This window comes from Beta vulgaris, chromosome 1, assembly GCF_026745355.1.
Source record: "Beta vulgaris subsp. vulgaris cultivar EL10 chromosome 1, EL10.2, whole genome shotgun sequence".
Taxonomy (NCBI): Eukaryota; Viridiplantae; Streptophyta; class Magnoliopsida; order Caryophyllales; family Amaranthaceae; genus Beta; species Beta vulgaris.
Genome location: NC_079202.1, coordinates 42,979,577 through 43,005,923, shown reverse-complemented (window position 1 = coordinate 43,005,923; position 26,347 = coordinate 42,979,577). Strand labels below are relative to the sequence as shown.

The following is a 26,347-nucleotide window of genomic DNA, read 5'->3' as shown; positions in this document are numbered from 1 at the left end:
CCAAAGTCTACAACATTCAGGGAGCTACAAATGCGCCTCGACTTAATTTCCTCACTCGTTGTCATTCATGGGGTTCCAGGGGTCTCCAACATGCAACAACGATTCTCGAAAAATTATGTGTTTGGAAAATCGATACTGGATGCCACATTGGTGTTCTTAAGGACCGTTGGGTTAAAGACCATGTGCCACTGCGTAGGGACCATATTCCTTTGCGCCTTGCAGCCAAATTACGGGTTCAAGATTTTATAATTGATAACAATGGGGGGTGGAATGTTCTTAAGGTTAACCAGTTTTTAACGCCTTCGAGTACCTGACGCATTCTTGCTTTAGAGCTCCCTACTCGCTCTCCCCCCCGAATACGCTCTGCTGGCCGCTGACCAAATCTGGAGTTTACTCTAGGAAAACTGGTTATGCCTTTCTTATTCAACAACAGTAAAACAAAATCTATCGCATTACAACTCCGTTACAGCGGCGATTCTTCCGCACTATTTGAAGCTTGAACATCATGCCGAAATGGAAACTCTTCTTTTGAAAATTATGGCACAATAGTATAGCCACGAAAATTAATCTGTTTAGGCGAGGGCTCGGGGAACATGATATCTACCCTGTCTGCCTTAATGAGGAAGAGTCACAGCAACATCTTTTTCGAATGTGTCCTCTGGCTTCTGAGGCTTGGGGTAGGCACCTAGGTAGGGGCACCCTGAGCGATGACCCTCACACTACATTTATTGACTGGCTATTATTCCATGTGCTGGACTTTCGAGAGAAGGAAGGGCTAAGTAGCCTTACCTTGGTTAGGTTTCTTGGGATCCTTTGGGCCATTTGGATTACTCGTAATCATCAAGTGTTCCGGCAGACTCGCACAACTCTAGAAGGCCTGCAACTCCAGGTCAACATTGCTAGGGATCAACATCAAGTTTTTTCGGCTCAAACTAGTGCGGTTGGGGCTGCTTTGCAATATAGGCTTGAGCACCCTCTAGGTTTTCTGATGAATGACCTTGGTAAACTCTCGTCGAGACATCCTCAAATGACTTTTCGCATAGATGGATCATGGGAAGCAAGTAGTAACAGTGGAACGAGTGCTTGGGTTGCTTCTCATGGTACTAGTTCAGCTCAGAACATGCAAGGTCAAAAGCTCTTTGCGAGCTCCGCCCTACAAGCTGAAATTTACGCTTGCCAAGCTGGCTTTGTCATGGGCTAAGTCTAAAGATCTAGATCGAATTCTGATATTGACAGTTTCCGCACAACTGATTCAGCTACCGCAATTGGCCCTCGCTCGGGATATTTCTGTGCTACACCTTATCAGGGAGATTCGAGACATGGGTACTACACTTGGGTGGTGTAGGCTCATGAAGGTAAGTAGGAGGGAGGTGACTCCGGCTCATGATTTGGCAAAATTTTGTCGGACTTCCTGTTTTCCTGTTGATTTATTATAATTTGCTTTCTTGTACGCTTTATAGATGTTAAACAAAAGTTTTATGGAGCATTTGTTCATTTATTTTTTGGGAAAATTTCTCAAATAATCCCAACTTTTACCCATCTTATAATAATCTTAACTTTACTATTTTCAAGAACACCCAAGTTTAAGTGCTACCATATTGAAATAATATGAACTTTTAAATTTCCTACATACAATATACCCAAAATATATTTGTTTGTGTAAAAAGATAAGAGTTTAATATAAGAACCATCCCAAAATGTGAAAATATATAAAGATTAGTCATATTAACTTTTACCCATTCTCAATTATTTTTAGAATAAAAAGTAATGTTTGATTCTGACTTTATATATGATTTTTGAACTTATGCCTTTCAATTTTTCAGTTTATAAATAGTGAATATGTAGCTACTTGGATTTGTATTTATTCCAAAAGAGTTGAGGATATAATTGTCCTTTTGTTAATCTATATTTTTGAATGCTTAAATATGTGTTGCTGCTGCATAACTGGTAATGCAGAAATAACTTTAATTTAATTTCTCTCGGGTTTTCTGAAGGACTCCGAACCTACGTGAGTCAAATATTGGATCCGTCACTGTAGGTTCACTATATCTCTATAGATTCACTAAATAAAATTAATATCAATAACCAACTCCATGCATACTGAATTAACATGCATTGGATCCATTTAAGTTTTTTCACTTCTCACTAGAATTTTTTTGCACGCGATGCGTGCTTGAATTTTTTTTCAAAATAGAAACTTGATTTTCTTTGGCATAAGAGTCAAAATTTGAACATTATACATACGAAGTATAATTGTTTTTAGTTGCAAAATTTGATTGGTTTAGTTTCTATCACTTAAGTCTCTCACCAATCTTTTTATTTTTATTTTTTTACTTTTCAAAGTTAAATTCTATGAACAAAATAGAAATTTTATTGAATTTATTTATGATTTCTAATATTATAATTTTTTAGTTGATTTTTGAATAGAGTACAGTTTTTCATAAATTGTAAAGAAAGTGGACACTTTGATTTCAAGTCAATTTCTTTATAGGTTGTAGTTTGTAAGTAAATTTTAAAGTTTTTGTAAAGTTTTCTCATTTGTGATTTGCATAACGTAAATTATGCAATTTTTTTAGTTGACTTGTGAGTGATTGTTATAATTATATTTTTTGTATTTTTGTTTGAAGCCCCCTTTGATTTGTAAGTGAATTTGTAATTTAGAATGGAAAGGGGGTAACATAGTCTCTTCATTCGGGGACACCATAGCTCTCCCCTTTCCTTATATAATAGAGATATGTTGTACTTTAATTCTTGAATGATATTTTACATAAACTTTTTACCTTGATAATTAATCGCTATTATATAATAGAAAAAGATAGGTCCAAATATATGTAAAAGTTTCATTATATATAGGAACACAATAAAAAAGTAAATAATTTTTTTCCTTGGTTAACTTCTAAATTTCAATTTCACTACAAATACACCGCTATTTTTTTTTATCATGACGCACCATTAATTGTGAATGATTCTTAAGAATAGTGATTTGTAAGTAAATTTTTGTACATGTTTTTGTATGTATTGACGTTTTAGGTTATTAGTTTTAGTTTGTATGCTAATTTTAAGTTTTAATAAAATTTCCTGATTATTGAGTGATTTGCGTGATTTTTATAACGTGATTTTCTCAATTGTATGAGTGATTTGTAAACTTTCTTCTTTTTCTTCTTTTAAGTAATTTGTGAGTGAGTGTTGTAAATTAATTTTCGTTAGTTTTGTTTAAGTGCCGATTTTGATTTTAACATTCCTTTTGTAATTTAGAAAGGGAAGGGGGGCAAAATAGGCGTTTCAAAAGAGGACACCATTGTTCCTCCCTTTCCTTATATAATAGAGATTTACACCCCCAATTGAGTCAAAATTTAGTGAAAAACTGAACTTGAAACAAAAAAGACACGACCATTGGTTGACTCACGAGTCACAAGTAGTAGCAAAAATTAGTAAGCGCAAAGAATTTGAAGAGCTTCTACCACTACTATTTACAATTCAAAATTCAAACAACCAAAAAGAGATAAGCCTCTTCAACCCCCAGCACCAGCAGCAGCAGCAACAACAACAACAACAACAACAACAACAACAACTACTGCAGCAGAAGCAGCGTCTTCTTCCTACTAACCGTCTCTTAGGGTTCCGATCTCCTTCTCCGATCTCACCGTTTTCTCTCTCCTCTCTCCCTTACATTCTTCTTCTTATCTCTCTCCTATCTTCAACTTCTTCTTCTTTGCAGTTTTTCAACCTGTTAATTCCTTCCTTCACTTCAACAAATTACTCTCAATGCTCAATTTCAACGGTTTCTCAATTTGCTCAAAAAATTATGCCTCAAGATCTGCTGAAAGTCTCGAAAGATTTTGATTTATAATTGCTGCAAGTTTTGTAGTCCAATTTTTTCAATTGTATTGGTGTTTGAAACCCTAAGTTTGTGGCAGTTTGAAGATATGGTGATTGAAGAGAATTGTAATGGTAGTAGTACTAGTAATAGAGTGAATGGATTCTTGCATGGGAGTTCAAGTGGTAGTGATGGTGCCGGAGATGGATCTTCGCTTCGAACTTATAAGCGGCGAAAGCGAGGAATATCAAATTCGAGCTGCAAAATTATTGATTTGGAGAAACGTCCTTGTACTACATCCGCTCAGTTGGATAATAAGGTTCTTTTTCTTGCCACCTTGCTTTTGTGTTCTTTCTGTAACATGATTTAATGTCTTTGATTTTCAGTAGTTTTCATGTGTCAATGAGCTTAGTGCTTAGAATAATAGAACTGCTTAGCTATTAAGCCAATTTGAATGAGTTGAGGACCTTTTATTGATTCCAGATTGGTATAGGTGTAAATTAGTTAGAGAAACATATAAGCTGGACTTATAATCTTGGTTTTGTGAAGCTCTGATAGAAGTCCGTCATGTGAATTTGGATAAAAGGTCTCACTTCTACTTGGTCTGCAAGTGGAGCCTCATACGTCTGCTTGGTGCTTGCGGGCAGCTAGGTGCAATTATGATATTCATAATTTGAGTTAATCAGATGCGTTTTTAGTAGGCGTTACTTCCTAGAAGGCATATGACAGGAAAATTTCGTTGGTCTGTGAAGTCGTAAGAGTAATTCATTTTTTGATCCCTAGTGATCATAGATCGGAAAGATTAGTTAGAAGGGAAGGAACTAGATTAAAGATGTTGATCCAGCAGGATGTAATACTAGTATTGAATGGAAAATTTTGTGAAGCTGGGAAAATTTTGTGAAGCTGGGAGTTTGTTAACCCGAACCTTTTTGTGGCTCTCGAGATTCCTGATTAGATAAAGCAAGGTGCCGAGGACACTAGCTTCTGTGCTTCAATGAAACAATCAGTAATATTGTTAAGACTGTAGGTTCGGTTGTGTTTGCTGATGATATGGTATCTGGCAGATAGAATGAAGGTGCCATATTAGCCAATAGACATAGTCTGTGGATATTGGATGAATGAAAACTGTAAGATTAACGAGATTATTGAAATTGAGAGGTAGATTGGCTTTCCATGTTCATTTAAAAATCCCCTAGTATCTTTTTTAGCAACTGAGTGTGCCAGAATAGCAACTTCAGTTACGCTTGACTCTCTTCCCTTCTCTTTCTTGGTGGATCAAGTTTACATTGACTGGGGTGATTGTGGTCCTGATGGAGAATTTGTGCTTATGTGTGGCAGTGTGGGCTGCCATGGATGGTAGGACGGTTGTGGTAATGGATGCATGGGTGAAACGGAGGTCGTTGTTTGTGGAGTTTGTTCTAGGGCACAAGATATTCAGAGGTACGATGGGGTAGACTTGGAGGAGGTTAATCAATTTGTTAGATTATTTTGTTGAACTTCCTTAAAAGTAAGGGAATATTTCTCCTTGAACCCAACCATACTACTCCTCGAGATATCTTAGCTCCTCTGTTCTGTTCAAGAACAGTTAAATATCAGAACTCAGAAGTGCCTATCTCGTCTTACTGCCTGCCCCGACATTTTTCCGGGAGTCCACATGCTATAATTGTGGAACGCCTACATCAAGTGCGCAAAGTGAAGAATAGCTTACAAGCAACATAGTTTATGAGGATGAGAATCATGAATATTGGAAAAACTCCGCGAGCTCCTTTGTGTATTCCTTCGGCCATTTATTTTAGCAAATGCTTTTTGGCATATTTTAGATTGCCCTCCACATCCAGAAAAGGAAGTTTGTTACGGGTAAGTAGTAATTTGATGAACCGTGTAGCTTATACTTGTATAGTGAATGCCGCGCTTTACGATTACTTTTTCCTTTTCTATGTTGTTCCCACTTCCCTGTCGTCACATTGGGTCTTAAGAAATATAGAACATATCTGATTTGAAGCAGGTAAAAAGACTCGGTAAGGGTTGTTTGGTTCAACTTCTTGGAATGGAATGCAACTTGATTCTCGGGTGATATGTATTGAGAGCACTGTAACTATTTTAATATATTTGTTTCAATCTTGGGATTCTGTATCATATTTATACTGCTTCGTTCGGTCTTGATAGGGATATAATATCCAATGTTACGATTTATTTATTTTTTAAACTTGATAAAAATCAACCTTTTCTTTTCTAACCTAATTCAAAACAGAAGTTTTTTGGTATATATACCCTTTATTATTAGTACATATCTTATGGTATAGAAGTATGAATTGACACAATTATTTGATGGCTACTGTAAGCTATATCATAAGTGGGCATAAGTGAGCAAGATGTCAAAGTGGGACCCAAAACAAACAGATTGTCATATAATAGTGGATTTTTTTATACAAAAGTCAGTCTAACAACACCACAAAAACATCAAAGATGAAGTGAGAAAACGTCCGGTGATGGCTGCCATATTCTGGATGGAACAGCACTACCTCACAACTTCTCTCTACTCCTTCTCTTTGTGAGCTGCGGTATGTATCTTGAGTCAAACAGAATTATAATCTGATGGGGGTGAGCTGGGTATGAGATTCTAGGGGTTTGGGGTGGAGTAGTGAATTAAAATCTTATGAGGTGAGGCGGGTATGAGATTGTGAGGGTTTGGGGGTGGAGTAGGAACCTTCTGGTATCATGTGCCAGGGTAAAAAGATCCAACTAAACACTAGAATATATCAAACTCCATTCCAAGAGGCTCAACCAAACATCCCCTTAGTTATTATGTGTGTGGCAACCTGGAGACCTGAATTTGAGCTGTGGGAACGACCTTTCTCCTCAGGCTCAGCATCCTCAACAATATCAGCTTCTACAACTTTAATATGTTCATGTTGGAAATGATTCCTAGCAGATTTTGAATCGGACTAGGATGGATTTAATGCTTACAAACTTTCAGTGCGTGACACTCCTTTGGTGTCTTTTTATATGAAGTATAACTTTTATTACTTACAAAAAAAATAGCATGGGATAAATGATAGTATTTGAGAGAGCTGCAAGAATAGTTTGAAAATCAGATGTAGTTGTGATTAGCAATAATGGCCGAGAGCGACTACATATGACTAGTCGCTGGTAATAGCAGAATGAGGTGATAGAGTTCGTAAAGGGGCTCTTTATCTGGAAAGATGGTTATGATATAGCATTGTGAATAGAATTTTATGGTTGAATTTCTACCAAGCAAAGAAAAATATTTATAAAGGTCATGCAACTGCTAGTTGCAGTGTAATTTTAGCAAATAGTTTTAATTGTCAATATTTGGCAAAATCTGAGTCTATTTTCATCTCAGGATCCTGTATTTCTCGTCCTTCTTAAAAGGTTTGTCTTATAAACAGGTATGAGCATATTAAGTCTCAGGCTTTCCTCTTCCAATTCTAAAGCATTTACAGTATAATGGACATTATGACTTACCTGACCACAATTTGTTAATATATTAAATCAGAGTTGTCTTGGTGTGATGGTTATATGGTCATTGATATATGGAATTGTTTTGGAAGAAGAACTCAACTATGAACCTTAGCAAAGTTATTTTTTGGTATGTATTGCTAGGGGAATGACAATAAGAAAAATGTATTTCAAATTTTTGATACCTATTTATTAGGTTTTTATAACTGTTGATGAAGTAATGGGTAGTATTCGGAGCTGATGTTTTTTTTTTTTTTTCAAATGTGTCAACTGTCAATGTAGCCCTTTTGTGTAGTACTTGCATTCCATGGTATCAGGATGACTATGTCGAAGGTTTATGACATTCTTGGTAAACGACAATCATTTTGTGTGATTGACAAGTGCAGTTGAAAAATGTCAATCAAATCATTCATTTCCACTATCTTAGGTATGGGGTATTAGCTATGTTACCTGGACTCGGCTAGGAGCGTCGAAAATGGGTACGCATCCGAGTGTCCGGTACGGCACTTCCAAAAAATCAGGACACAAGACTGTCCAGAATTTGGACACGGGTACGGGTATGCGAAATTATTATTTTACAATATTAATTTTAATAATTAATATTACTTATAAAAATTAATATTACCGTATGGTAGTATAAAAATATAAACAACAAAGATAATTATTGAACAAATGTAGAGAAAAAGATAAGGGAAAAGCAAAGGCCACTTTGGTCTTTATTAATTAGGTATGTATAATATTTGAGAAAAAATAACTAATATTGCAAAAGAATCTTTAGATGATAACATATCAGTATATCACGTGACATCTTATAAAAGGAGAAAGATGATAAAGCCCCTTGGCCCACCTATTTTTTTAATTAAAAAAGTAAAATATGTGAGTTGAAAGAAATCCACGTTTTCTCTCACCAAGTTGGCCCACCAAGTATGTTCATCTTCTTCCTCTTCACTTCAACTTTTCACTGGTTTCTTCTTCCTCCTTCAACCTCTGTCCTTTGCAACTCCATTCCCGCCTACCATCCATCAAAAATGGATGAAAACAACATCAATGGAGTCGCCTAACTAGGGACGCAGAAAGCCCTAACATAATTCACCATTTTCTCATGAAGCAACATCAAAATTTCAGATCTAGCAACTAGGGTTCAGCGCCGTGTCCGACTGCAATATGAAGGATCCGACACGTATTTCATACCCGAGTCGGTGTCGTGTCGTACCGACCCGAGTATTTGGCGAAAAATGGCGAGTCGAGGTAACAGAGGGTATTAGATTAGAGGACGGGAATCGGTAAATTATATAGCAAATTTCAACTATTGAGATAATAACACATGATAAATTAGAACTATTATGATGACATCCAACTTATCAACAATATATACACATGATAAACATATCTTGGTGCTGACAAATTTGAGGAATATTAAGTCTTTTACTTTCAGGAAGAATTTGAATTTTGAAATGAAATAGAAACGATGTACCTCATCTGTTTCGAACACTTACATGTTACATTATTTTATCAAATGATTCAATGAAGCATAACAAAATTTAGGTCAAGAAATAAAGTAAAGTGTAAATATGTTTGACAATTTGTGTAAAGATTGCGATATTAGTTGATTGAAATAAGTAGCTGAAGAGGAAGCTGAGGAGATATCAAGACTACCCATGTTCAATTTTCAACTATAATATGCATCAGTATTAGTAATGTGGCACTGGAATTTTAATCTGACTAGTATCAGATTATTGATATCAAAGCAAGATATAATATTAAAAGTTAGTCTAGTGGACATAAATTTTGAATTGAAAGAGTCGAAAGTAAAAGTGACATCAAATGGATGAAGAAGAGAAGTAGTTCATGCGTTGTACCCCCTCTGTTTTTTTTTTTTTAATAATCTTTCTCACTTTCCTGTGCACATCTTCTAATACACATCTTTGAACTTAAATATTTTTTATCCTATATTAGTAAAAATTATTACGATTGAATATTAATAATATACTAATTGAGACGAATCAAACAAGATCCCACATGACTATATTATTTCTTATAAAGTGAAAAAAATTGAGAAGATTTTCTCCAAGTATGAATAGTGTAAAGATTCTAAATGAGAATGATAAAAAAAAACAGAGGGAGTAAAAGCTAGGGGAAGAAATTTGATGCGACGGAAAGCCTAGAAAGATGGGGATTGAACAAAAATTCTTGAAAGGTGAAAACTGAAAGACAGATGGAAATTATAAGATGAAGTAAACTAAAAAGTTTTTTTTTTTTAAAAAAATATTCTTGTTTGGTGTAGAAATAGGAGGATAGGGTGAGAGTATTTAGAGGAAGGAAAAGCATGACTTCAGGATACTTGAAAAATTAATAATGAATCAGAAGAAAACAAAAATTGACATGACATGAAAAGGATTCATAGCAGCTGAAATTTTGTTAATAAGAGTATTGGAAAAAGTAGAGAGGACATAGATAGGGGAGAAGGAGCTGGAAGAAACAGAAAATTTGTAGGATATAGCCTTTCTTTTGGCTGGGAAATATTGAGGGAGTAGCCTCCTCAAAATTTGATGAGCGATTTGGTAGTTGTTCGTTTAAATTGTTGAGACTGTCTGTGAATTTATGAATTTTTTTTCCATACGCTATATGGGCGGAAAACATTGAAGTTGTTTCCTTGGTGCCCCCTTTATTCCTGTCACCTGTACCTTCCGCCTTGTTTTGAGATTGGAAATTGGGATAAGGAAGTCCAGTCCTTATACCTGATCAACTACCCTTTCCTGTTGACAAAGAGTCATCTACTTGCATGGAGACTTTTCTCCCTTGTTATAATTATCTGTAGTTGTTGAGGTTTTTCTGTCTTTATATCACACAGCATGAGAAGCTAATGTGGGGAAAAGAGCTTAATGAAACAATTTTTCAAGACTGTATTTTTTTTCATCGAGAACCAACATACCAAGGAGCAATGGTCCCTGTGTAACAGACTTTCAGTGGTTGCAATTCTTAGCCTGACTTTGGTCATTGAAACAATCAGATTGTCCATGTTTTGGCTTTTCTAGGGCGGGGATTTTAAGAACTAATACTACTCCATTTCTACTTCTGAATGTGTTATATACTTATATTCTAATATTGAGCAATGTCACTTTTCTCATCTATATGTGTTGGTGAAAGGAGCTCAACTTCTTCAATTAGTTGTTTATTGAAAATTTTGAATCAAATTAAGGTATAACTTGGTTCATAAGCCTCTTATCATTACATATTTGCTTTATTTGGTTCTGCGCAGATGGTAAAAGAATTAGGGGATATAGGTTTACAAAAAAATTCTTGTGAGCAAGTCTGTGATCCGAAGATAAATTGTCATTCTCTTATGAATGGTTCAGATGATTGCTCTTATCAGCACTGGAGAAAAGCTTTGGAAAGCATATGTCAATCACTGTGCCCTACTGAAGGTGCAGGTGTTGGGATACCGTATTGCATCAGAGAGGCACTTCTTAGTAATCCTGGAAGTCATGCAAATACAGCTAAGGTACATGGCCGACCTCCTTTTTTCTCCTCATATGGCTAGTTGATTTTGTTGGCTCTATGCAATAACATTTTACTCATGGCTGTCTACGTTTGAGCCCCTTGAACATACTTTAGGCGGCAGTCTTGTGACAGACATTGGTTTTTTACTAAGTTGTAGTTTGGGTAGTTGGCATTGTTTGTATGTTACCTTTTCTCATGTTAGGACTTTCTATTTCTGAAAAATTCATGCAGGATATGGGTGACCACCATGATAGTCATGTCCATTTGCAGAGAACTGGAATGACCAATGGATCTTCAACTGGAACTAAAGGATTTTCAGCTGTGATTTCTAGTGGAGGTCCAAGTGAATCAAGTCATCTAACTGTCTCTAGGCAGTGTGAACGTGCTTTCTTCAGACTTTTGATGTCAGGAAAGTTTGCTTCATTCTGCAATATGCTTTCTGAAAATTTCCACGGCCTGAAGATTGAGAAAATTTTGGACTTCAGTATTATTAATACCAGGATAAAAGAGGGTGCATATGAACATAAACCTATGCTGTTCTCATCAGATATCCAACAGGTACTGTATCTGTTTGTATCTTTCAATTTTCAGTGCAAAAGCTTTTTTTGCTTTTGTTTTAGAGTGGATATGTATAGCTTCGCGGTGTGGGATATTGTATTATTTACACCCTCCTCGAAATAATTATCACATTGTCTCTAACTCTTCATAATTTAAGAATTCACGCCGAGCTTACCAAAATGCCTTTAAATTATAATTGGGTTTTCTCCGCCCCAAATCAAGTAGGATTATGATCGGAAATTTATTCATAACCTATTTTGTTTTTTCACAAATGTGAACTTCATTTCGGCACCTTAAAATAATCTATCCAATTTGGATGGAGTTTAAGATTGATAAAGCCAAGGAGCTTGTTTTTGAATGATATTAGTCATCTACATAATTTGCAGAAAGATCGTAGGCTGACTTTACAAGTCTTGTATAAGATCTTTGGTGCTTTACATTAAAAAGGTTTTAGTGAACTTCAGAGTCCTTGATTTGTAGGGGGAGCTTCTATCATATGTCCTCCTTTTCAGTGTTGACCTCCCTTTTTTGCTGACTTGGACTGGTTGGACCGTTTATGTTTAGACTTTTAAGTTCTATCTCGGCTTCTTTTAGTAGCTTAAGCTATATGGTATTGGAGAATATAGGTTGACTTCAATCATATATGGCACATGGCTTCTAAGGGGAGTTTAGCTCAAGAAACTGGAATGAAATAAGTTACGGGGAGGTGTGGATTGTGAACCCCTGATTTACTTGAAAGTGTTTGGTTAAACTTTAAATTGGGCTGTGGTATGTATCTCATTCCTACTGTTTAGTTCACTCTTGAAATGAAATCAAATTAGTAGAAAGTACACTTCTTTGTTATAACAAACCTTTCTCCTAATAAGGTAATGTTTGTCAAAAAAAAAAAAATCTATCATCCCCAAGGATTCATTACTATTTTGCTAAAGATCATAATAGTATAATTCAAATAAAGATCAGATATGCCCATGAATAATGAATGATTAATGGATAAAATCAATATTGGACAAGAATGAAGAAAGTTGGGTACTCAAAATACCATATAATTCGCTGGCACAAGTACTGCATAAATAGTATCGTACTCACTCAAGCAGTAACATATATGGGGTGATGGAGCTATTCATATAATGTTGAAGTTGGAGATAAAATTTAGATGACCAAAGTGAAATTGCAACAGAGCAAACTGATAGCAGAAGTTTTCAGATCCGGAAAAAAATTTCCAGCAATTCATAGATGCTGGAGGATAGAGGTTAGCAGCTGCAACTTCAGTTGCTTCCTCTTCCGCTTGTTGAGCAACTAGGATATGTTTCTTGGGGGTACACAGTTAGAATCTTTAGTCTGAGATAGGATTGAGATTCCATGGGCCTGGGTTGGAGTTTGATACCCCAAGCATGTGGTTCCACTTTTTTTTTTTTTTAAAAGCCAACCAAATAGTGGAATAGAGTTAGAGTTAACTTTATTCTATGCCTGTTGAAGTATTGACTTAATGAATCCCACGGGTATGCATAGTTGTTGATCTGTGCTTGTCGAAAAAGCAGTGCTACAATTATGTCAGAAACTACTACTTTGAACAGAGTTCTGACCAATGACTTCGCAGTGTGTGTGGTTATCTAAAATGCATACTGAAAAGAAAAGCCTAGTTAACTAGAAAGTAGAATAAGTTGAGGTTACATGTTTGATATGTCCTGATTTTGCTTTTTTAATGTTAGGATTTCATTTGACTTGTCTGTAGATATGGAGAAAGCTTTGTTCAATTGGCAATGAGATGGTTTCTCTTTCAAATAGTTTGTCAGAGTTGTCGAGAGCATTCTGTCATGATCTGGTGAGAGCTTATGGTTGTTCTTCAGGATTCCTTTATTAACTGAGATAAATCTCTTATGCCTTTAGAGTTACTTTGTTTCGCCTTGTGCGTCTTTAGTTTAAAGATTCATTTCTTAACAGGGAGGAGCAGCAGCACTTGACACCCCTCCTGGCAAAAAACACGAGGTATATACTCTACTCAACTTCTGGACTAGTTGGCAACTGTTAGAGCATGATCATTGACCGCTATATAAATGTTTCTTGAGTGGAACTAGATAATAGATGATGGTTTTTGCTGGTTACTAAAGATCAACGCTGTTTAGAGATGAACAGATCAAGTAAGGTGGCCTCACTTAATGCACTTGCTAAGCTGAAAAATTGAACCTTATTAGGTTTCTGTCTTCAAGGGTTTCAAGATTTGTTGTCTAGAGGGCATATAATTCAAATTAAAGAAAATAAGATATAGATTATGACGTCATGTTAAATATTTGAGGACAACTTTTGCTTTCTGTGGCAAATAAGCTTGTTTTCTGCATTCAAGAAATAGCGAAAACGGAGGAAGGAAGAGTTGATACAAGAAATTGGCTGACAGCAAAAATTGCAAAATCTCTGCTACGAGGGGCTGTTTTCCTTTCCTTTCTTTGTCACAGTTCCCTATCTCTTTCACAATATAAATATATATTAACCTTATTCGTCAGCTCTCTGGCTCATTCATATGTCCTCTCATGGTCCTTTTCTTTCCTAGTTTTTTGCCAATACCCTGCACTAGTAACCTGACGGATGGTAGTTGTCTCATTTCCCGTGTTTTGAAGTACAATCGTTTCATTATTTGGACATAATAGATGCTTACTGTAAGTACTTGTGGCTCTGGATGCAACATAATAATCTGGTTGCTGTCTCATTTCCCTTATATTTAAGTGGCAATGTTAATGAGGGCATTGCTAATTAGCTGTCAACGACATTGAATATAAGATCTTTTATCTAGTCTTCTGTGTGAGTCCTGCAACGAGTGATAAACTGATGAGACTTGTTAAGTGAAAAAAAGTGTAGTTTCTGCATGAAGAAAATGTTGATCAGCTGTTAATCTGTTATCAATGTTGCAGTAGTTTATATGCTTAATTTTGCTTAGTCAGCTGTAAGTATCTTAAAATGCAGGTTGTTGCTTCCAACAAATATTGCTCAAACTTGTGCTTTGAGATTCTTGTTTTATGTTTTCTTTCTCTTTTTCTTTTATTAGCCCTTTCTTTTCAAAATATTTGGCCAGTTGATTCATTGGTGTAGAAGCTGCACTTCCTAACCAATTGAGAAGCATGTTTGCTAATGACTTGATTTGTTGAGTTACTTGTGTAATGGAATTGAAAGAATTTTTTATATGGACATGGTGAGGCTCTCTTATGGTGCGAATGAGCAACAGTAATTCCATATATCAAAGTAATAGTTTTTAATTATCTGAACGAACACTCTTCTAATACTTCCATCAATAATGGAAGGCTAAAAAATAATTTGAGTATAATTATATTTTTATTTTAGTTGTATTTTGCATTTTGAATTTCCTCTATTCTTTGTGGTAATTTGGCTCTACCATATTTCAGTTTATTATTGGTGTAACAGAACCTTGCCAATTGTTCTTCGTAATTCTGTTTTTCATGTTGCTGTCATTGACTGGTAAATGTTTTGCCGTGGTTAATGAAAATAATGTTCAGGAAAGAATTTCGTCAAACATCACTTCGAAAAATTGTTGTTCATCGGTTTATCCATAGTTTTGTTACATACTTCTTACCAGCACTTTATCTGAACAGTTATCTGCTCGGGAAGATGTGCGAATCAAGCAGGAAGAACCAGATGCTTCTGTGCTTTGCACATGTAGACAGTGTGGAGAGAGGTCAGATGGAGGAGATTGTCTTGTGTGTGATTCATGTGAGGGTTTGTTCCATATTTCCTGCATCGAACCTGCTGTAAAGGAAATTCCACATAAGAGTTGGTATTGTGCCAATTGCAGTGCTAATGGTTTTGGATCTCCTCATGGAGATTGTGTTGTCTGTGAGAGATTGATAGCTAATTCTGGTATCAATGGACATAATGCTATTCCTATATCTGAAGAAGCACTAGGTGAGGATGAAGAGAGTTCGGATGGTGTCATCGAGACTGGGCTTCAAATATTCAAAGGGACCAAGCGACTGTCTTGTAAAGTTTGTGGGAGTATATTAATTAACGGCGAAGAAATTCAGGTGTGTGAACATCGTTTTTGCGATTACAAGTATTATCATACAAGGTGCCTGACCAATAAGGAGTTAAAAAAATATGGTCCTCTGTGGTATTGCCCTTCTTGTCTTTGTAGAGCCTGTCTTATAGACAAAGATGATAATGATCTTGTGATGTGTGATGGATGTGATCATGGATACCATATCTATTGTATGATTCCTCCACGTACGTCAATTCCTAAAGGCAAGTGGTTTTGCTCGAAATGTGATGTGGGTATTAAAGCAATACACAAAGTCAAAAAGTTCTATGAGGACCTAGAAAGGAAACAAATCAAAGGTGAAGGGAAAAGGGCAACTGGTAGTTCCTCCAAGAAATCAAAGCTGGAGTTCCAAGATGCAGCGGGTGGCTCTGGAGGAATGGATATGCTTTTATCAGCTGCTCGAACACTTAATGATGAAGATCTTACTGTTCAAAATGGAACGAGTTGAATGAAAACAACTATTTTTGGTACTGTGGTAATATTAGGGCTTTCAACGCAAAAGTGGCCCGTCTTCTTTATGCTTGCACACTTTTAGGGAGCTGTCTTAATAATTGTCAGATCAAGTGACTGCAATTATGCTGCTCTAAGAATCTGGTATGGCCTTGCCTTCCGGGTTGTATATTTTTGACTGGTAACTTGTAGAAAAACTCGCACGCACTCTGGCTTGTTGATGAAATGAGAGGGATCTGGTAGCTGCGGTGTGAGATTAATTTAGGTGATCTAACAGTCATTTTTTGTGTAATCTATATTACATTGTTTTCATGTATGGAAACATTTAGCCGATAGCTGTTGTAAAAGATATTTTTGACGCTTATTTTTTTTGTTTGTAAGCAAAGCCAAAAGGGTAATAGTTTTGATGCTCTTCTGTTCAAATTGACTCCGATGTCCAAATAACACATTTTACTGATGTGCTCACCAATCACCATAACTGAGGGAGGGACAGAAGTAAAGGAGTGAGAAAAGGGTTAGTTTTATTCTTGGTTGTAAAAGATTAATTGTATACACCAGCAGAGAGTGATGAATTGACGATGAAGTATAAACGCACAACAATGAGCGGGTGTTTTACTTTTACCCAATAACAATATTTATATACTTTTTTACTTCTTTAATAGTTTACCATGTTTATTTGGTTGTCAAGTGAAACTTGCATTATAAGTTGTTCTATATCTTCATGAATCTAGGAACTTTTGTGTGCCTGCCCTTTCTTTTAATTAGGGCATGTTTTCATTCCGTTTAGAGTATCTATATTTTTTTTTTTGAGGGGATTTAGAGTATCTATATTGGTTAACCATTAACCTCCACTTATATTTCTCTCCTTACCTCATTAATCCATATTACTTTTTTAGTTTTATCACTTATTCTGCCCATTTCACAATTCTATAACTATATTCATTTTTCCAAAAGATCTGATCCATAATTCTTTGCATTAGGTTTTCTTCGTGTTCAGATGTCTCAACATGATTGCTTGATTCAAATGGTCGATTCACCTATTCTAAAATGCACATAATTTCAAATATAGTGGTTCTAGGTTGCTGATGTTGTCTGAATGATTCACCTACTTGAAAGTGTGATGCACATCGTTGAGCATTACAGAAATATACACAGATTACTTGAGAATCGTATAAAGGAAGGAAACAAGCTGGAATAAATGAGGGGTTTAAATAAATCCATCATCAACTTGGCTCTGAGTTTTGGTTCTACTTTAGTTAAATATAAGGTATCATCTATGAAATCCACATGTTGAAGCGCTTGCATCACCCATGTAGCTGATAAATAGTCCAAAGGGAGGCCTACAAGTCGAACCTGTATGAGTGAAAAATTAAAATTGATGGTTTAGGGAAAAATAGACCAATTTCAGCGTCGATAGGTCATAATTCTTCCATCTACGACAACTGTATGCTGCTCTAACTAACAATCCTTGGACATTGCCTCTTTGTGAAGAACTGAAAATGAAATAGTCTCCAGTTGGATGAAGAGCGATTGTACCACGCTTAGCTTGGTCCCTCGAGAATTAACTAGCCCTTGGACTAGGTTTGGTGAGGAGGATTTGAACAAAAAAAGAGTCTTATTTCTATAACAGAGATACTCCACAATCTATAATGTTGAGAGTTTAGATTGTAAATCTGTTGGAGGTTCGATTAATAAATGCAAGGGCTAATTTAAGAACACGCTGAAATAAAAAGTAGGATTTGAATATATGGAAGTCATTTGTTCGTTGCATGTTGGGAGTAGAATGAAAGTAAAAAATGCAAGAGCTAATTTAAGAGGACACTGAAATAAAAGTAGAGAACGAGAGCAAAAGTGCAATAAATAGCTGGGAACAACGATCAAGTCAAGGGTTAGGCTAGAATAACCAAGTGGAAAATCCTTGGATTGGCCCAGACATGGATGAAAATCATTTGCTAAATCTATAATTGGCAGGAAATGCAGGCTTAGGAGCAATTACCAAGATACGAAAATTTGAAAGATTGGTGCATGTAAAAAGCTTTATTTCACAACAAGATGGTTTGAACGCCACATGTGATTCATTAGGTCTCGGGTTCGAGACTTGTCGTCATAGAAGTGTATTTATGTGTTAGTTGCTCCTCCTTACCCTCCAGACTTACTTGGTTACATGGGGATGCGAGTTTCATCCATGTAGTCCGGGTTTACCATTCACCAAGTAGATGAGTCCTCGGCACCAAAAAAAAAGAAGCTTCACTGCTTTATTTCTTGGACAAATTGTTGCCTGCCTAAGGAGGGAAGAATTTTTTTTTGCATGGAACAGTACACAGAACTTACCAAAAAACCTAGGCTCCCTTTTCTAGGAGATAAATTCTCGATTTTAGAGAGAAAATATGGCTTACAACTTCATTTTTGCTTGTAAAAATATGATGTTATAAGTATGAAGCATGATTGAAGTTTCATAAATTATTTTAATTTATGACATTTGATCACTTAAAATAATGTTTATATGTTCAAAATAAAAGTTGTTTCCACGAAGTTATATATGTCTTTAGATTAGAATTTATCAATTTAATAAGATTAATTATGTGCACCTATTTTCTCTAATATGTTTAGGATTTTTATGTAAAAAACAAAAGGATTAGTTAAAGGTTACTTTTTTTTTGAGGGGACGTTAAAGGTTACTTCATGAACAATTAATTTCATTTAAGCCTTTTTATTGACATTTTTTTAGGAATAGTTATTCTTTCAAAAGAGGATTACTTTCAAAGTGTTATATTAGATTTGATCCTTTATGTTCAATAATATATATATGATGGAGGAACAACAATAGATAAAACTAAAAAATATACATAAAAACAAAAAAAACAAGAAAAGAAAAAGGGTTGTGTTGAAAAGATGTTTATCAAAAAAAGGTAACTTTTACTCTTTTCTATTTCCGGTGCATACTTCAACTTCAAATCTTAAGCAATTTAGTAAGATTAGTTACCAATTAGCTTAACTAGCTCAATAATACTAGTAGACAGAAACGAACAAATGATAGGTGCCAATCATTTCAAACAACTTTCATTCATGTACTTCATACATTATTGTCAGGACAACAAACAAATGATATGCTACTGTGCAAAACTAAAAACAAACAAATGAGATGAAATCATTGTTACAGACAGTGTCATTGGGCTCCAATCTCCCTATTCTATCATTGTTTGTTCTAGCAAACAAACACTCAAATATAGGACCCCAACCATAATAATTAGACAACAGAACATCATTTAGGCACCACAAATAAACCAAGATAGCATTAGCATCCCTTTTAATCTTCTTCTCCACAGAAACAGCACACGATCCTCCAGAGTACGCCTCCTCTCTTAGGACCCGAACGCATGTCATTCGAGTTCTTGTCGTTGTATCCGCCAGCCATGTTTAACTCGCCGAGATGATCAACTGATTCAGGAAGCGAAAGCTAAGACTACTGCTTGTATTTGATATTGTGTATGAGGTGTTGCTTTAAGTAATGTATTATTGTTGTAAATTTATAAATGTTTGTGAACACGTACTGACAGATTTTATCGTTAGTTTTCTTGGCAATTTCAGGTAACATTCCACATCTAGAGTTATAATGTTTGATCAAATTTGAATTATATACTACATGGTTAATTGTTATTTGTTACTTCATTATATATGTGAATTCAGCTTACTAAAGTTGAATTATTATGAAGGAAACATTATTCCAGAGAGAGAAATGAGAAGAAGAAAATTATATCTTGTATATTATGTCACAACAATGCTTTACAAGAGATATTTATACAGGCTACAAATGTAAACTTCCCTAACAAGCTTTATAAACTTCTCATACAAGTTGTCTAACTAACTCTGAAATGTATACAGCAAGTTTCTAACTAACTTTGCTAAATATAACTTAAGAGTAGAATAGGTGTAGTAACACCCCCTCCTCAAGCTGGAATAGAGATGATCATTCAGAGAGAATCATTCCAAGCTTGATAGTCAAAAATTTGTGTTGCACAGAACCAAGAGCCTTTGTCATAATGTCAGCAATTTGCATATGTGAACTGACATGTTGTGTTGCAATAAAACCAGATTGCACATTTTCTCGAACATAGTGACAATCAATTTTAAGATGCTTGGTTTTGTCATGAAAGACAGGATTAGCAGCTATGTGTTCTGCAGCAATGTTATCACAAAAGAGAGTAATAGGAAGAGTAGGAAAGATGTTAAGGTCATTAAGAACTCCAACTAACCACACAAGCTCACTAGTAGTATGGCTCATGCTTCTGTATTCAGCTTCTGTAGAGCTCTTAGAAACAACTTTTTGTTTCTTAGTTTTCCATGAGATGAGAGATGAACCAAGAAAAATACAATAACCAGTGAGAGAACGTCCAGAATAATGGCAATTACCCCAATCTGCATCACAATAAGCAGTCAACTGAAGAGAGTTTGTAGCAGAGTAAAAGAGGCCATGGTGTAAAGTACCTTTAAGATACTTGAGCACATGTTGAGCTGCTAGGAAATGAGGGACTCTGGGATCAGAAAGGAATTGACTAAGCTGTTGAACAGCATAACTGATATCAGGCCTGGTCATGTTAAGGTAGAGAAGTTTGCCTATGATTCTTCTATAAACTTCAGGATCAGGAAGTTTATCACCATCATAAATGCTGAGCTTAAGCCCTTTAGGAAGAGGGAAGGCAACAGAAGAACAATTAGCCATAGAACAATCTGTAAGTAAATCAAGAATGTATTTTCTTTGATTTAAAAGAATGCCAGAAGAATCCCTTGTGACTTCAATCCTAAAAATATCTCAGAGGGCCAAGGTCTTTAATAGTAAAAGCCTTATGTAACTGAGATTTGAGATGTTGAATTAAAGAAAGATTGTTACCAGCCACTAAAAGGTCATCAACATAGGCAACAACCACAGTAAAATCAGTCCCATGCTGCATAGTGAACATAGAGTAATCCAATTTGGACTGAACAAAACCATGCTGAAGTAAGAATTTGGTCAACTCAAGATTCCATTGTCTAGAGGCTTGTCTTAGACCATAGAGAGACCTCTTTAGTTTACAAACTTGTCCTGGAGAAGCTTTGAGATAACCTGGGGGAGGCTGCATATATAACTCTTTTCAATGTAGCCATGAAGGAACGCATTGTTAATATCTAGCTGATGTAATTCTAGATGACAAGCTGTAGCCAATGCCATAAGAATTCTGACAGTGCTAAATTTAGCAACAGGGCTAAATGTGTGTTTAAAATCCTTGCCTTCAATTTGTCTATCTCCTCGAGCTACAAGCCTAGCTTTACATCTCTCAACTGAACCATTTGGGTTGAATTTTGTTTTGTATACCCATTTGCAACCTATAGCTTTTTTACCTTTGGGAAGAGAAACAAGATCCCAGGTATTGTTATGTTCCAAAGCTGCAATTTCTAAATTCATTGCATCAATCCATTTGCTATCTTGACTAGCTTGTTTATAATTGGCAGGTTCATGTGTAGATAAAACATTAGCAAGACTAGCTAAATGTTCAGGTTTATAGGTAGAAAAAATAGGAGATGTGGTAATATTGAAGCTGTGAGAAGTAGATTCAACAGGAGAAGTGTGATGCATAGTAGGAAGATTAACAATAAAATCTGCTAATCTTGTAGGTGGGTGTTTGATTCTAGAAGATTTCCTAATAATAGGAAGATTAACAGCAGGTGGAGAGGTAGATATAGATTCAGAAAAGGATGGAGGTGAGTGAGAAGGAATAGGAGAAAGAATAGAAGTAGGAGAAGTATGAGTAGAAGGTAAATCAGGAGAAGTGGAAAAAGGTGGAATATGAGGTGGAGTAGATGAAGAAGAAGTGACAGGAGGTGCATGAATAGCAGGATTAACTAGCTTTGTGCGAGAAAAAAGTAAAGAAGGAACAGTAGTAGGTGATGTAGGAGCAAAGGGAAAAACATCTTCTTGAAAAGTGACATGCCTACTAAGGAGGATTTTATGAGTTGTAAGATCATAACATTTATAACCTTTTTGTGCAAAAGGATAACCTAGGAATATGCATTTAGCTGCTCTAGAAGAAAATTTATCAGATGTTTTTTGAGCAACATAACATAAACACCCAATAGTTCTTAAATGAGTGTAAGTAGGAGGTTGTTGCATTAAGATTTCATATGGTGTTTTCCAACCAAGAACTGCAGTAGGCATGAGATTAATAAGGTAAGTAGCTGCTAATAAGCAATCTCCCCAAAATTTAATAGGCATATTAGCATGAAAACGAATAGCTCTAGCTGTTTCCAAAAGATGTCTATGTTTCCTTTCTACTCTCCCATTTTGTTGGGGAGTATTAGGAAGACTCTTTTGATGAATAATACTTTGCTAGAGAATAAATGAGTACAATAACTCTGAATTATTTCAGTACCATTATCACTCCTAATTACTTTCAAATGTTTTCCAAATTGAGTTTGAATGTAGGCTAGAAAATGAGTGATAATAACAGGAACTTGAGTCTTGGAATGAACTAAGTGAGTCCATGTGACTCTACTGTGGTCATCAAGTAAAGTGAGAAAGTAAGTAGCACCAGTGAGACATGGATATCTATATGGTCCCAAAGATCGACATGAAGTAAATCAAATGAAGCAGAAGCATGAGAAATAGAAGAAGGAAAAGGATGTTTGTGCATTTTAGCAAAAACACAAGACTCACAATCTAACACAGGTTGTGAAACAGAATGAAACATATGTGACATTTTATTCATCTTATGTACAGAGGGATGTCCAAGTCTTGAATGAAAAGTACTAAAAGAAGGTAAGCTGTCAACATGTAGTACAGTGCTTAAATTGCTAAAAGAAGAAGAGAGCTTGAAATTTGTAAAGTGCAGCTTGTCTGACAGCAGTAGCCTTGACATGTTTAGTCATAGGGTCCTGAAACACACATGAGGTAGGAGTAAATGTGACAATTAGATCATGTTCATCTAAAAGTTTGCCAACTGACAATAAATTGTGTTTGAAATCTGGTAAGAAAAAAACATTTGAAATAAGAATGGTAGGAGTAAGGTAAACTGATCCAATAAGATCAACAAGTTTGATCTTACCATCAGGTAAGCCCCTTGATAGGTTGAGAAATAATTTTGCAGTTAAGCAACAAGGATTTATCACAGATCATATGATCTGTAGCTCCTGTATCCACAATCCAATCAAGATTTGTATAACAAGTGGATAATAATTGAGAAGCAGTAGAAGTACCTGCAAAGTTGATGGAGGCTCCAGATTGTGAGCATTCTCCACCAGTAGCAGGATTAGTTTTCATGAGCTTCAGCATTTCTTTGTACACAGCATTGACCAAAGAAGAATCTACTGGTTTCTCTTTGGGAGGAGAAGTATCAGTAGAATAAGCCAGAGGATGGTCACCAACAAAATCACTAGTGTTAAGGTCAGATACATGAGCAGCCAGTCTATGTCCTCCACCATTAGACTGTTTGTTCTTGAGATTGGTGAACCATTCAGGAATGTTGCCAGTGATCTTAAAACATTGATCACTGTGTGACCAGATTTTTTGCAAAAATCACACTTCCTATCATTCTTATCAGGCTTATGTTTCTTGTAATCTCTCTTTCCAGCAGAATAATAGGTAGGTGAATGATGATTTTGTTTCATAGAGTTAAAGCACTGATTTGAGAGGATGTAATTTGTTGTTTATCATTGAGTTTGTTCTGTTTTTCAACTTGCAACAGAATATAATAAGCTCTATTAACAGTAGGTAAGGGATCCATACTGAGGATATTTGTTTTAGAAGAAGCATAGTCCAAATTTAAACCAGCTAAAAACTGAATCAGTTTTTGCTTCTGATTAGCATCTAATAGCTTCTTAAGTAGACCACAAGAACAAAGTGCCAAAGCTCCACAATCACATTCAGGAAAACCTTCAATTAATTGAACCTCATCCCAAACTCGTTTTAGTTTAGAATAATATTCAACAACAGATGAATTGTCTTGTTGTATAGAGGTCATTTTCTGATGTAATTCAAATAATTGAGGTGCATTGGATTGTCCATACCTCTCAAGAATTTCCTCATACAGTTGGTGTGCAGAAGTTTGTAAAAGAAAACCTTCAGAAATAGTTTTCTCCATGGAATTGATTAGCCAAGATTGTACCATATAGTCGTTTCTGATCCATTTTTGTAAATCTGCATCATCAACTTCAGATTTCTTGCTTGATCCATCAATGAAACAAAGTTTATTTTTAGCTCCAAGTGCCATACGAATCATTCGATTCCAACTCAAAAAATTTTCACCATTAAACTTGTGTCCAGCAAGTTGTTGTTCAGGATGATCTCCTGTTCCTAAGAAGAATGGATCACTATATCCAGTGTTCATACTTTTGTCAAGAACTTCTGGTGTATTTGGAACAAAATTTCCAGCAGCTTCCTCCATTTTCAAGAGTTTTGAAGATATTTGAAGAGGTAAATTTATCAAGAAAAGATCAGATGTAAATCTGATTGTATCAAATTTTGCGGAAAATGAATTTAAAGAACCTTACGGCTCGGATACCATGTGAATTCAGCTTACTAAAGTTGAATTATTATGAAGGAAACATTATTCCAGAGAGAGAAATGAGAAGAAGAAAATTATATCTTGTATATTATGTCACAACAATGCTTTACAAGAGATATTTATACAGGCTACAAATGTAAACTTCCCTAACAAGCTTTATAAACTTCTCATACAAGTTGTCTAACTAACTCTGAAATGTATACAGCAAGTTTCTAACTAACTTTGCTAAATATAACTTAAGAGTAGAATAGGTGTAGTAACAATATATCATAATGTTGGTTATTTATATCTAGCTACAAACAAATTTTATTTAAATTTGTTAGTATATGTCCGTACAACAAAATAAGCTTTACTTGGAAATTTCCCTCTCCTATTTTTTTGAAGGGAAATTCATATTATACGTGTTAATTCAGTGTCGATCTAATGAGCTTCTGGAATTATATAACATTTTTTAAAGATATTTAATTTCATGATAAAAGGCAAGTTCAGTTATGTTATGGTAGTATGATGTAGCATTTCCAGTACCATTTCCACTTATCTTCCTTCACCTTTCTAGCTAAACACCACAGTTAATGGCGTTCGAAACTTATATATCTCCTATTTTTTCGCAGGTTTATCTTCATCTTATTATTACTCGTAAAAACTTATATGAACCTGATCCGATCTACATTAAAATAGTGTGGACCTAATGCTAATTCATGTGATTTATGAAAAAATGGATTACTATATTAAAAAAATAGATATAAAAGATGATTAGATATAGATCGTAAAATTTGACAATTTAAAATAAAAATATTTACTATGTGACAAATTAAAAAATTTCATTATAAATAATATAATGTCAGAAAAAGTTACTGTTTTTAAAAAAAATCTGTCACTATAGTAGATAATAACTGTAACTTAAAAATTTAAATTACTATATGAAAAAAGGATCACTATGTTAAATAAGTGGCTTTTGTCCATAATAATATTAGTGTCCGTTTTCTTCATGTTGGTTCAACTCCTCACCAAACCATTCCATTACTTGGTGATAATGGACTCCTTCAATTTGTTACCTCCCCGTCCCCCTCATGTAACAAAATCCATTAGTTGGTGGTAATGGTTACTAGTCCATTCCCATTCCATGACATGAACCAAACACCAAATAACTATAACCATATTTATTGTGAGTTGATGACTTGCGAAGTGCGAAGAAATGCAGGTCGCGAGGAGCTCGCGAGTTTCGACACTGATCGCGGGTTGCGAGCTGGGCATGTTTTTCGCGGAGCGCGAGGGCGATTTTTTCACTCGGTTTATTCGACGACTTAGGGCTTGTATTCTAGACTTCATATAAATATGTTACTTCATATTTAGGGCTGAAAAAACACAATATATCAGAGAGAGATTAGCTTAAACACAATAGAGAAGATTAGAGAGAGTCTTTGAGATTCAATTGCATTCAATTGAATCTTGCCTATTGTATTTGTAATCGTTTCGTTCATAGTGAAACGATCTTTTTCCCTGCCTTGAGGACGTAGCTATCACATTGATAGTGAACCTCGTTAAATCTGTGTGTTCTTTATTCGCTTTCTTGTTTTCTTGTGTGTGTGCTTGGTTGTTGTGGATTCTTGTTGGTTTAATTAAACGCTTTTGCCTAACAAGTGGTATCAAGAGTTACAGGTTAACACCGGGGTTAATCGCTTTTGGGACATGGCAACAACAACCTGAAAGATCGACAAGTTTACGGGAAAGAATAGTTTTGGGCTATGACAGATAAAGATGAGAGCTTTATTGAAACAACAAGGTATCTGAAAACCATTGATTAAGGGTTTCACAACGACAGCAAAAGAGGGTAATCTGACTGGTCTGACTGAGGTCGAGTTGGAATCTATGGAGGAAAGAGCACACTCCACTATCTTGCTATGCTTGGCGGACGATGTCATCACAGAGGTTGCAGACGAAATCACAGCTGCAGGATTGTGGTTG

At 35.5% G+C, this 26,347-nt stretch overlaps 1 protein-coding gene across 2 annotated transcripts; it reads left to right on the top strand.

The window, feature by feature from the left end:
• The first annotated feature begins 3,392 nt into the window (after positions 1–3,392).
• LOC104894476 (PHD finger protein EHD3) lies at positions 3,393–16,275 on the top strand. Of its 2 annotated transcripts, none has more exons than XM_010680720.4 (6): positions 3,393–4,136; positions 10,557–10,799; positions 11,030–11,356; positions 13,089–13,178; positions 13,298–13,342; positions 14,956–16,275. In XM_010680720.4, the coding sequence occupies exons 1-6, from the start codon at positions 3,927–3,929 to the stop codon at positions 15,844–15,846; spliced, it is 1,806 nt and encodes a 601-aa protein (XP_010679022.1). In that variant the 5' UTR covers positions 3,393–3,926; the 3' UTR covers positions 15,847–16,275. The 2 variants fall into 2 exon arrangements, with proteins under 2 accessions (XP_010679022.1, XP_048499056.1); XM_048643099.2 differs by lacking the exon at positions 3,393–4,136 and adding an exon at positions 8,009–8,545.
• Positions 16,276–26,347: the final 10,072 nt, after the last annotated feature.